The sequence below is a fragment of the Phycodurus eques genome, chromosome 7 (genome assembly GCF_024500275.1).
Source record: "Phycodurus eques isolate BA_2022a chromosome 7, UOR_Pequ_1.1, whole genome shotgun sequence".
Classification (NCBI taxonomy): Eukaryota; Metazoa; Chordata; class Actinopteri; order Syngnathiformes; family Syngnathidae; genus Phycodurus; species Phycodurus eques.
Window position 1 is genome coordinate 27,364,117 of NC_084531.1, and position 13,894 is coordinate 27,378,010.

Consider the following 13,894-nt stretch of genomic DNA (forward strand, 5'->3'; position numbering starts at 1 on the left):
GATTAGTAAGGGGGAAGTTAGAAAGGCATTAAGAGAATGAAAAATGGAAAGGCAGTTGGTCCTGATGACATTCCTGTGGAGGTATGGAAGCATCTAGGAGAGGTGGCTGTGGAGTTTTTGACCAGCTTGTTCAATAGAATTCTAGTGCGTGCGAATATGCCTGAGGAATGGAGGAAAAGTGTACTGGTGCCCATTTTTAAGAACAAAGGTGATGTGCAGAGCTGTGGCAACTATAGAGGAATAAAGTTGATGAGCCACACAATGAAGTTATGGGAAAGAGTAGTGGAGGCTAGACTCAGGACAGAAGTGAGTATTTGCGAGCAACAGTATGGTTTCATGCCTAGAAAGAGTACCACAGATGCATTATTTGCCTTGAGGATGTTGATGGAAAAGTACAGAGAAGGTCAGAAGGAGCTACATTGTGTCTTTGTAGATCTAGAGAAAGCCTATGACACAGTACCCAGAGAGGAACTGTGGTACTGCATGCGGAAGTCTGGAGTGGCAGAAGTATGTTAGAATAATACAGGACATGTACGAGGGCAGCAGAAAAGCGGTGAGGTGTGCTGTAGGTGTGACAGAAGAATTTAAGGTGGATGTGGGACTGCAACAGGGATCAGCCCTGAGCCCCTTCATTTTTGCAGTGGTGATGGATAGGCTGACAGATGAGGTTAGACTGGAATGACATTGTGATCTGCAGTGAAAGCAGGGAGCAGCTGGAGGAACAGTTAGAAAGATGGAGGCATGCACTGGAAAGAAGCGGAATGAAGATTAGCCGAAGTAAAACAGAATACATGTGCATGAATGAGAGGGGTAGTGGGGGAAGAATGAGGCTACAGGGAGACGAGATAGCAAGGGTGGAGGACTTTAAATACTTGGGGTCAACCGTCCAGAGCAATGGTGAGTGTGGTCAGGAAGTGAAGAAACGGGTCCAAGTAGGTTGGAACGGGTAGAGGAAGGTGTCAGGTGTGTTATGGGACAGAAGAGTCTCTGCTAGGATGAAGGGTAAAGTTTATAAAACAGTGGTGAGGCCAGCCATGATGTATGGATTAGAGACAGTGGCACTGAAGAGACAACAGGAAGCAGAGCTGGAGGTGGCGGAAATGAAGATGTTGAGGTTCGCTCTTGGAGTGACCAGGTTGGATAAAATTAGAAATGAGCTCATAAGACGGACAGCCAAGGTTCGATGTTTTGGAGACAAAGTTAGAGAGCGCAGACTTCAATGGTTTGGACACGTCCAGAGGAGAAATAGTGAGGATGGAGCTGCCAGGCAAGAGAGCTAGAGGAAGACCAAAGAGAAGGTTGATGGATGTCGTGAGGGAAGACATGAGGGCAGTTGGTGTTCGAGAGGAGGATGCAGGAGATAGGCTTACATGGAAAAGGATGACGCGCTGTGGCGACCCCTAACGGGACAAGCCGAAAGGAAAAGAAGATATCTCTCAAAATAATGAATATTGGTACATAATACTCTCTGGCATATATTCTTCAAACCGAGTGAAAAACTAGTTAATAATATTGGAGCGTGACTTCTACTTTCTTTGTTACTGCAAGTGTGTACCTCATTGCATGTATCACACTGGCCCTCAGAGGTCAAGACAGCAGGAACAGCGACTGTCAATAAAACTAAACCCCAGTTGCATCAAGAGGTTCAACAGTGTATTGTGGATAAAAGCAAACGATTTCCCACCATATACTGACAGTAACAACAATGACTGAATTGAACTTCACTTATTTTGCACTTTAAAAGTATAATTTGTATTTATTTATTGAGATTTTTCATGGTTTTTCAAATGTATTTTTATTTATTCAAATGTATGCTTATGTTTAAATTAAGCAGTAGTTATGTTGCAATTTAAATCTATATTTGTTATTGCTTTTATTAAGTTATTTTTCAAGATTTCCTTACATAATTATTTTATTCAATTATTACTGTAATTTCTTGTGTATAATGCTCATCCCCCCCAGAAAAATCTTCAAAACTCAATAAGTGCGTATTATTCATAGGTATAGTAAAAGTTAGAGTAAAGTACTAGTAATAATTAGATTAAATTATTTCACAGTACAATGAGGTATATGAGTGGATATCCATGTGTTTTAAAATAGCCTGAATTAGTTTTAAAGCTGCAGTTAAAACTAAACACTAGGGTGCGCCACAATACTAAATACATTATTAAAGAACTCGTAAACCTTAGTATTAATAATGTTACGAATCAGAATTGATTAGAAAAAAAATTAGGAGGGTCACCACTAACATTTATTGCATATAAATATATCAATGGATAGAGAGTCATGGGTGGGCATTATACATAGGAAGAAGGGATTTCCTGATTTTTGGAGTCAATTTCAGGGGTGCGCTTTATACTCGATATTATGGTACATTCTTATTTTTAAAGTTACTTTATTCAACCCACTGGTTCATAAAATATGGGTCCGTTTTTCCACATACCTACTGTTGCTGATTATTGTTCTCCGTTTGAGTAATATTAAGTCAAACTTAAGTCAACTTAAGTCTTCTAAGATTCCACACTACAAAAGTATGTATGATTATTGCTGATATCAGATCGGACCGATATTGGTATCGGCCAAAATTCAAAACCACAATATCGGTATCGGATCGGAAGTGAAAAAGTTGGATCGAGACATCCCTAATTCTAACTTCAGGGAAAAATACAAACTTGGCATATTCCATTTTTAAAAAATGCTATGCTATGCTGTTCTCACCATCCTGTTTTTTTATTTTATTTTATTTTTTTTTTTTTTTTATTTATTGTTCTGGAGGTCGTTTTACTTGTACACCTTTTTATATTCAAAGATTAGGTGGGTGGAAAATCCTGGCACAGTGAGTTTTATTCATTGTATTTGTCTCCATGCATCTTTAATCTTTGTGAAAGAGGGTGACGTAGGTTCAGGGTCGTGGAGTTAAACTTGCTCGGAAGGAAGCCCTCAAACAGTTTGGAGTAATCGTTCAGCAAGAGCAGCTGATTACATTGACTCAACAAGATGGGAGTTAATTGACAAGCCGCTAAGTCTCATAAAAATGCAAAATGGCAACCAGCACAGCAGTGACAGCTACGTCGAGGCCTGGGATGGGGCTGAATTTGCAGGTTGGGCAGGGGGGAGGGGAGAGTGATGTCTGTTACGCAACCAGGGGATGGAGGAAAAATACACCTGCAGCTAGGGTGTTTTTGGGGAAACAGATTTAAAACACCAAACGAGATAAAAAAGAAACTAATCCCTGACAAAAAAGAATCAGTGTATCAGTCGTTCTTTCAGATTTCAATTGCCAATCAGAATTGTATATATTTTTTCACATTTCAATTTTAGGACAAGATAACAAATAAGTAGGGGTAAAAAAAGGTGCATAACTATATCACAAAAAATTTGTTTTTGGGGAGGGGGGCTGAAACGAATTGATGGCATTTCAATGGGTAAAGCTTGGTCACGGAACTAATTCAGCTCTTAAATCAAAGTACCACTGTACTGAACGGTCGGATTTACGTGACTGTTTGGTTAATGAGCATTAGTAAAGATACTTTAGCTTGTTAGCAGCCACAATCAGTCTGGCCCACAACCACAATCCCAAAAATAATCCATCAGCCACATTATATCAAGGACTAACATATTAATAAAACGGGCCATGTAAACACCACCAATTAAATATACAATTAAAACTCAGTCCTTGTGGCCCATTTTTCAATTTCATATTTTTAATGTAAGACAAAAAAAAGATTGCTTTTTGTGTTAGGTTAACAAAGTGCTTAGTCACTTAATTTTTTAAATTTTTGATTGCCAACTGAAAATGGTCGGAATGAATGATTCATAAATTAAAAAGGCCGGGGTGGACTTCACTGACGTCTATCAGAGATTAACTGCACTGCGTTGTATCAGACACTCAAACAGTGCATGGCTGGTTGATCTATTTCAGCCACTGGGGGACCGCTTCAAATCCATCAGACAGAAAACAGACTATGCGCATCTGCAGCGCCATCAGGAACCATATGAAGTGTCTCACTGCTTTGGCACCAAAGTGAACAGACACACACACGCGCGCGCACACACACACACACACACACACACACACACACACACGTCTGACAAAGTGGGTAGGATGAGGACACGTACTCAGCCAGGTAGGATGCCATACATCTGTATCAGGCTCTACAGGTCCAAAAGAGAGGCTGCAGCCATGAACTGGCAGCTCAGAGCCAGAGAATGCATCAATCCAAGTGGTGTGAAAGACAGCCTGATAAACAAGTGGCTCTGAGGCACCCATTCAACCAAAACAACAATCCAAAAGTCAACTGATACGGAAAAGCCATGACTGGACAAAAAGAAAAAAAAAATTCCGGCATCTGACATTAAATCAGACTAAACCTCTCCTGTTTTAGGTCAATTAGGATTACCAAAATTATTTCTATTTGCGAAATGCCAGAATAATGAGGATATTTTTTTAGATAAGCCATAGAAGCACACAACTGCGTGCCAAACTATGCAAAAGTACCAGCACTGAAAACATATTGTATAATTTCAATTTTGACAGCAAGGTATCATGGTACTTTTTTAGTGCCAGTATATTGCGCAACCCGAGAGAAGACACACCAAAACAAACCAAAGACACACACGCTCTCATCTTCTTCCTTCCTGCAACGCAAGCAGTGAGTCATCCTTCTATTCACGTCACAGAGATGAGTGCACACTGTGACAGACCAGTTAGTCTGTTCTACAAGCCTGAGCTACAGTAGGCTGTGTGGGACCTCTTCAGCTGGCCCCCCTCACCCCTCCTCCCCCCTCTTCCCCCTCCTCTAGCTGATGGAGAGGCTGCTTTATGTGGCTCATAATGGGCAGCCGGTGCACCAGCGGCACACTCGGGCATGGAGTGGGGAGAAGCAAGGCACAGATTGCATTTTCTTTTTTTCCCTTCCGCCGCGTCATTTCATATCACTGCCTTGGCTCCTTTGTCATCCAAACCTGGCATGCCTGGGGCCTATTATACAGGCTTTTCATCTCATCTTTATTCATTTGTGTCACAAGGCATAGGCAAAGGCTACACACACAAGAAGAAATAGCATTGTCTGTCAACAATGAGATATGAGGAACTGATCCAGTAGGTTCCCAAAGCAGGTGCAAAAGACGCAGTGTATTGTATCTAGGCTTTACATGATCAGAATTTTTGGGGCCAATCAGCGCGTCTAAAAAAAACAACAACCGATCACAAGATGGAGGAATGTGTCTATTTAAATGACCTGTTCATTTACTGTATATACTTGTGTACTTAATTGCTAAAAAAAATTACAATAAATGTATCTTTGTTCCTCTATTTATGCCGGTGAGGCACAGTGACAGACAGAACAAATTAATGGTCTTCTATTAGATGGCAGGAAGTCCATCCATCCATCCATCCAAATTACAGTAATTAATGTATCCACTTTTTGTGACATTTTTGTTTGTTGGTGTGCCGTGAGATTTTTCAATTGTAAAATATGTTCCTTGCCTCCATAAAGGTTGGAAATCACTGCTCTAGTCAGATCGTGTAATTCTAATCAGTCAGGTCAAACCAACATTACATGACAGAAATAATGAGTGCTAACTTACTGTAATTAAATCACTTTATTTTTAATTAAATGACTGCAAGGGTTTTCTCTGGACACTCCGGTTTCCTCCCTCATCCCAAAAACATGAATGGTAGGTTAATTGAAGTCTCTAAATTACCCCTAGGTGTGAATGTGAGTGCGAATGGTTGTTTGTTTATGTGTGCCCTGCGATTGGCTGGCAACCAGTTCAGGGTGTACCCCGCCTCCTGCCCGATGATAGCTGGGATAGGTTCCAGCACTCCTGCGACCCTTGTGAGGATAAGCGGCTCAGAAAATGGATAGATGGATGGACTTCACCCACACTGAAAGTTTAGAGCATGATTCGACAGAACGCCAGTACAGACAATCAGCACTAGCTTGCTAGGCTACATAACGTTTTGTTGCCTGCTTGCGAGCCGTATCGTATTAAAAGTACGTGAACATACCTCAAGTAAGCCTTAAACGAACATCCTTCTCCTGTCCTGAGCACCGGTGACCACCAACACACGTCTTTCCCCATTTTGTCCTCATAATATATATAATATATATTTTGATTTTATATTAATATAGGCCCGTGAGGCCGTCATGATTCTTGCGGCTGAGTGGCAAAGATTTACGTTAAATATATTTGTAACATCAGACATTACATATCTTTTTTTCACAAGCCCCAGGTATTTGTATACATTTATACAATGGGAAAGAATTTTTTTAAACTTTCCTTTTCCCTGTGTATAATATGCTTTATCGACTTCTGGTAAATGTTTTTGGGGAAAGAACGTGCATGCACAAGAAATTATAGAATGTGTTAGAGTGAATTTTTAATCATAATTATGGCATTGGACCTTTAAGGAAAAAAATGCTTTTACACTAAAAACTGCCTGGTAAGACCAAACATATTTTGCCTTGATTTGAGATATTTAACCTCAGTTATATTTTTCGTGTGATAAGCCATAAAAGGCAAATGCTACATCTTCTGTTCTGTCAATTCTGCAGCATCTCGATGTGAAAGAGGACAATTTCAAAGATAAATATGTGAAAATCATCATTATGGATACACATGGCATTTCCTTACCTGTGATACACTGAAATTGACCATCCTCCCGTCGAATAGTGAAAGCCTCACCTGGGTTTACTTGCACCAGGATTACCTGTGAGAGAGGGGAAGAAAAGAAGAACATTTAGCAAAACAGCAAATACGAACATGCTGGCTTACTCTCGTCGTTGCTAACAAAGCATGACTTGTTTGACCTACAAAAACATGGAAATGTACTCAAAAGGTGAGTTTAATTTGAGCGATGGCCAGATGTTCTTTACACAGCACACAGTACCTTGACTTAATAGTTTCATTCGTTCTGTGACCAAGCTTGTAACTCAATTTACACTATCAAATCAATTTTCGTTATTGAAATGAATCGAAATTGAATTTAAAAAAATTTGTTCAGTGTTCTTTTTATAAAGGAAAATATATATGCTATATTGTATGCAAACAAAATGTGAATGTAAAAAAGTGTAATTACTACACCTACTGCTGTATTCGAGTGTGGGCTGTTTGCCTTTAATGGAAAGTGAGTGCCGTTCAGGAGTCAAGTCTGTTAGTATGCGTGAGTGTGTCTGGGCATGAGTTGTGGTCTACAGCAACTCCTTGCAAATGTTCTCATTTTGAATGTGTGTTTGACCGTTTGTCCCATTAAATAAACAGCTGCATCAGCAACTGTGGCTCTCCATGCCCACTTGCAAGGGCATTAGAGTGACTTAATTTCCCTATTTTTATTCACTTCACTTGAGCGGTAGCGTATCTGAAGCTAACTCATAATTCAAAATCGACCAGGCGACAGCTGGTATCTCGTAAAACTCCTAAGGCACTTGGAAGACGTAAGGTACCAGAGTATCATACGAAGCATCACAGTGGTCGCGTTTCCATATTTTTATGACTCATTTCACACATGAAGAGAAAAATGTTTGCTGGGACCCTTTTTGGGTCCATTTGTAACAAATCTGCTACCAGGAAACCAATAAAATCCATCAAAATATTGAAAGGCAGCAAATCAAAGTAGCAGATGGAGGCTTTTTGAGCTCAAAATAGTCAGTGAGTAATTAAGAAATTAGCTCATATTAACAGATGACAGTTATTATTTCACAGGGTGCAGGGGTAAACAATAGTTCCATTCCATGTGACTAAAGAAGCCAGGAGACAGCAGTTTTTTTTATTTATTTATTGGCAGAACTCTCGTGTCACATGGTTGTGCCTTTTACTGCATGCGATCTAAAATTTAGGAAAACAAAAATCCCCTCGCAAACTATCACTGTGGCGTCAATTGTGCCACGGTTGGATATAAGCTACACAGCCAATAAAAACAGAATCAGTGTTACAAAAATATAGATTGTTGCTTGCTATGCATCTCTAAAGTTTATGAACCCTTGTGTGGTCGTAACGCCACACTCAATTCCGTTAGACATAGCACAGCAAGCTAACGTAGCAGTCTACGTCTTCACTCAGTGCGCTGCCTTGTCAAAAAGATTCACGACACTAGTCACACAAGAGTCGAATCAGTCCTTTGTCCACAAAAAGCTGGTCAGTAACAGGTGTGAGTCAGACAGTGGGAACAAAAACAGCAAGTAGAAACCTACGAAAATAAAAGCAAGAAACAGCTTTTTCAATTCAGTCATCCACTATGAATCTTGAAACACTTGAAATTAGTTGGAAACTGACAGATTCTCTGCTTGACCCTATTACATTTGTGTAAATAATATATAACCGCTGTTGGGCGGAATACTTGCATCTCCAAAATGATACAGTGCGGTGAAAAAGTATTGGCCCTTTTCTCAAATTCTTATACATTTTTTTAAGTAGTTCCCCCACTTTAAAATCATCAAACAAATGTAAATAGACAAATTTAACCCATGTGAACCTAAAACGCTGTTTTTAAATAGTGATTTCATTTATTAAGGAAAAAATAAACAATTCAAAGTTACCTGGTCTTGCCTGAAAAAGTAATTACCCCCCTTGTTACATCATGAATTAAGTGTGGCTAATCACAATTTTGGGTCGGTTTTCACTGATCACACCCAAGCTCGATTACCTCCAGAGCTATTCAATCAAGAAATCACTTCGACAGAATCGGTCCATACAAAATCGACTCAGACAAAAGATCTAAAAAAGCTGCAACAACATGACACGATCCAAAGAAATTCCAGAACAGTCTAGAAATAAAGTAATGGACATCTATCAGCCTGGAAAGGGTGATGAAATTAATTTCTAAAACTTTAGGATTCCAGTGAACCATAGGGAGAGCCATTATCTTCACATGGAGAAAACATGGAGGAGTGGGGAAACTATGCAAAAACATGAGAATTTTAAGAATAAATATAAGAAATTGAAGCCATTTATTCCTCACCTCCTCTTAGTTTGGCAGGTGACGTAAAGTTCACGCTTCGCATAAAATGCAGCCGCGTTGTCACTCAGCAATTTTTCCCGAGATGAGTGGGCGTGTAGTAAACACAAAGCGGGAAGGACTTGAATATTAATTGGCGTAACTACGTCACACCCTCGGAAATTTTTAATTTCTGTTTACAATCGGTTACGGTGTTCAAAGGCTATTGCAGTTGATAGACTGCATAGATGTCAAACTTAATCCAGGTCACAGACTCATTTTGACCAATATTATGCATAAAAATTGGATTCTGATTGTATGAGACCTTTAAATCAATTCATTCTGGCTAAGTGAGGTCATGTCACGAATGACGACGAAATTTAGGGTATGTTTTACCTTGAAAACCTCGGCGGAACCAAACTTTAAACCTTCTGTTGCGTTTGTTTTTCCATGAACAGCAATAATAATCCTGGGTGAATCTGACACGCAGCCTTATTGTTCGATGCTGTCCTAAATGAAGTCTACTGAAACGTGTCAAGCATTCTTGCTTCTCAAGAATAGCAAAAATGTACCTGGGCCAATTTGACCCACACTATAACAGAAGGATTAAACTTACTTTTTATGGTAACTTCCAGTGAACTTTGTCTTACTACGATGATTTGTATCACCAAGAAAAATATAAATCAACAGAAACTGGCTGAAATAAGGTCTAAGGAGGTATACTGACATCACAGATTATGGCCACATTTAAGGCATATTTCGCCCCTAAAATGTTGGTCCAAATCTAAATTTTACAAGAGTTAACAGTCCTATTAAGTTCATTTCTCAGGAACAGCAATAATGTTCCTAGGTCAATTTGACCCGCACCATCAGTCATTTATTATTATTATTATTATTTTTTAAAACAAATATCTGACTTCAATTTCGACAAAATATATGGCATATCTTCTCAGTAAAAATGGGTTTCACAGTCCAAAAGTGTCAGAAACTCAAACAAAATCCCCATAAACATTGTTTAAATGTCATTATTGACTGCATTACTAACCATTTAAATCAATATTGAGTATATTTGCACTCTCAAATCATACTATAACGAGGCTAATGCACAACATTTTTTTCATTAAAATTCGCAAATATGTCAACCAGACGCATAGCATTGCAGGAGGGTGAAGTAAAACCACGCTGCATTTTTCAGTACAAAGAACCATTGTCATGAAGCCAAGCAGAAGTGTTGAGAGTTCACTGTTGCGATAAACCTGTATTTTAAGTAGGACTCCTGATTTAGTGTTGTTTCGTTCAAAAGAACAAATCTTTTCAGTAAATGTAATGAACTGAATTGGTTTATGAAATGATTTTGTTCTTTGAGCTCTCCCGCCGTTAGCTGGCGTGCTCGGACCGGAAACAAGAATCGTGCAAGCCGGGTGGGACCGGAAACGGAACCGTTCTGTGTAGTCTTGACGTGTCAATTGAGACGCGCAGCTGGTGCGGCGGAGAAGATCCAGTAAATTTTCACGCGACTTGCAATACAACAGAAATTATATAAATTGGTCATTCTGTCTCTGCGGCCCGGTAACAAATGCCTCACGGCCCAGTACCGGTCCACGGACCGGTGGTTGGGGATGACTGTTCTAGATTATTTAATTACAGCAGCGAAAAAAAACGTGGTAAAGACTTTCTGGAACTTCCGATAGCAAACCAGGCAAAACTTAGCCCCTCTGCGAAATACAAATATTTCAAAGAAACAGTCAAGTTGTGTCAGTGCAACATAATTCCTTGACACCATTATCGAGGGTTTAGGTGCGATACAAAAACACGCCCAAAAACTGCCAATTAAATGAGTTTTTCAGTGACTAACGGTAGATCTGTTACCCAAAATAATGAGAATAGGTGAATTTGCGAATGGGTTATGAATATGTATCTGGAGCCTATCCCAGTTGACTTTGGGAAAAAGGAAGACTCTACCCTTGATTGTTTGCCAATCAATCACAGGACACATACAACCACTCGCACAATAACACTGTCAGAACAGCAAACCACTATACCACTAGTGACTTGAAAAACGACGCAAGCTTCAAATGTGTTTAGTGCCACCCCTGGCGCAGACAAATGGTGCCACAGACAAACAACAGCAAAATAAATCATTTTTAAACTCAAAATATCCCTCATAAAATGTTCATAAACTCTCCCTGGGTCGTCATTTTCTCCAATTTGAAACTCCTGAAGCGAACGTAGGAAGCTTTTTTTTGTTACCTCGCTCTTGTGGAAGACGCTGTTATAAAACCGACAGTCCCCCAGTACGGGGCTCTGACTGTGGCTCTCGTGCCGCTCAGGAATCATCAGCACCTCCATCGACAACACTGTTTCCCATTCATGTGCTCGGCAGCGATGGGAAAAAAGCTCTGACTGCCACACACACACGCACGCCGTCTCGTAGGTTCACACACACCCATACGTCAGCAAGGAGGCGGGGGGGCTTAAAGGGAGGTGGGCGAGTGGCTCGGGGAGGTCTAATTGAGTCAAAGTGGGCAGGCGCATCACAGTCAGGTGGTGTCGGCCCAAGGAAACCTACTGTGACATTTACAAAAAAAGCTGCTACTTACTGTCGCCCGCATTGCTTTTTTCTCATCCAGGCGTTGCTTTTTTGGCGCAGTCAAGTGAGGCGGTGGGTTGGAGGGGAAGGTGCTCTGGGGTCCCCTCGCCGGGGCCGATCCTGGTGCCACTTACACCAACTCCCTCTAGCACAACATCCAGGAGGCAGCGAGCAGCGGTTTAGGAGGGAAGGAGGGTTTGGCTTTCACGGTAGGAGTGGCGTATATTTCACATTCGCTTAGCCCTTGCGCCTCAGTCTGGCTCCTGCCTCCCTGTCATCCGTATCCACAGCAACCCCCCCCTTTAACAAATAAGCAATCGTCCACGGCGCACTCTCAGACAATGGCTGGGAAACCTTATCAGCTTGTCTGGGAGGAGGAAAAGGGAGGCTGGATTAACTCTGTGAAGATGCCCTGCCTCCGCTAGCATGCCAGCACACTCGCAGCCCGCTGTGCCCACTAATGGGGTTCATTTCAATTGCGTGCCGTTGGCTGAGTCGGCAGACTGTAACAACACAGGGAGTCCTTTGTTCTGCTACCGTTTTAAAGAAAGAAAAAAATAAATAAACCACAACTGACGGCAACAGCGTGAAGGAGATGCGTAGCTTCTGAGGCTGACATATACACGACTACGCTGGCTCCCTCCCTCGTGCGCTCGCCCCTCAACCTCGAACGGCCCAAAAAAAAGTAAAACGAAAACAAAACAAAAAAAATCTTTTCACTACATTTTACTGCATTATACGGAGCCCCCCTGGTGCCAAGGTATGAGAAAAATAATTCATTGATAATCTGTTCCCTCAATTTAGTAATCCGTTCCCTCAGTTTAGTAAACTGTACCCTCAGTTTAGTAATCCGTACCCTCAGTTTAGTACTGTGTTTAGGAAACATGCAGGCTAATTGTAGCCAGTCCTGCTAGTACTGCTATATAATGATCAACCCCCTCGAACTACAGCAATATTGCCTTTCAGTTGAAAAAAATGGGATGTAGGATATATCACATGACAATTTATAAACAGAATTCACACGAGTAAGAATATAACATACAAATAGAATTTACTTCACTTGACAGATATACGTAGGCATACGGAGCCCCAGACATTTGCTAAACTGAGGGTACGGATTACTAAACCGAGGGTACAGTTTACTAAACTGAGGGTACGGATTACTAAATTGAGGGAACAGATTATCAATGAATTTTATTTTTCCTCATACCTTGGCACCAGGGGGGCTCTGTAGTATTATCTACAATTTAGTCAGTTTTAAAAAAATAACTGATTAATAAAATAAACAAAATGTTTAATGTATATGCAAAATAGTAAATTTTACAAAAAAATATCCAACCATTTTCTGTACCGCTAATTCTCGCTAGGGGCGCGGGTGTGCTGGAGCCTATCCCAGTAAAATCGGTGGCGGACTGTCGCCCACTCATGAAAACTAATTATTGAACCTGGCACGCTGCACGACAGTTCAGTCAGGCTTGGCCGCATTGCTTGGTGTGCACTGGTCTTAAACCAGTCTCTCTCTAATATACACAGTCTTTAAAGTTGAGAGTACAATCAATATGAACAACACTTCTAGGCTATAAATATCAACTGAAAACCAGTAAGTTAGCTTTTTTGTTTTGTTTTGGAAATGTCACTTAAAACAACACACTTGTACAGTCAAAGTTTTTTATGACAGCGACAGATAGTTTCTTGCTAAATCATTTCCAAGGGGGAAAAATGTTTTGGAATTAAACCAACTTTGAAGTCAACCCAACCTCACGGAACGCAGTGACCAACTTTGGAGGTTGATGTGGTGGGAGTTCAATGAGACAGCACGTGTAACGTGTCACATTAAAGCGAGCTTCTGTGTAGCTACTGATGCTATAACATCTGCCCTCATTCATGCTGAACGCATCATTCCTTAAAGCGACAGCGAGGAGTAGCCTGTGCCAAGTTGACACATGCACACATGCTGCTGGCCCCACGAGTGGCTCATTCACATAAATCTAATAGAAATCCTGCTGTTTATTTCACTCCGTGTGAAGTGATCAAAGCCGGATTTAAAGGAATTAAACCAAAATAGCTGCCCCGCTGCATCGAGGAGGAACATCCAAGCACAATGAGCTTATGGCATCAGATGACTTTAAGGGGGGGAAAAGGACACATAATTAATTTTGTGAGCGGCGATGCATTAATATGTGGTTACATTTGAATATGAGGGAAGAGTTCCACCTATCGAATTGCAAACCTGTTCTGCTACCACAAGCCAAGGAGGAGCCCAAGTGGATCAGTGAGCACCCCCTTAAACCAGACAAAATGTTGTTTTGCCTTGAACGACAAAGATTTTATGCTTTTAGCGAGGATACTTTCAAGTGTCTCTGCAC

The 13,894-nt window shown here is 40.8% G+C and overlaps 1 protein-coding gene across 1 annotated transcript in view; it reads right to left on the bottom strand.

Annotated features, from left to right (window-relative positions):
• The window catches only part of fndc3a (fibronectin type III domain containing 3A), a 76,576-nt gene that overhangs the window by 43,213 nt on the left and 19,469 nt on the right, over positions 1–13,894 (bottom strand). Inside the window, 1 exon segment of the mRNA XM_061680803.1 lies at positions 6,640–6,715. Coding sequence (XP_061536787.1) covers positions 6,640–6,715 — 76 coding nt within the window.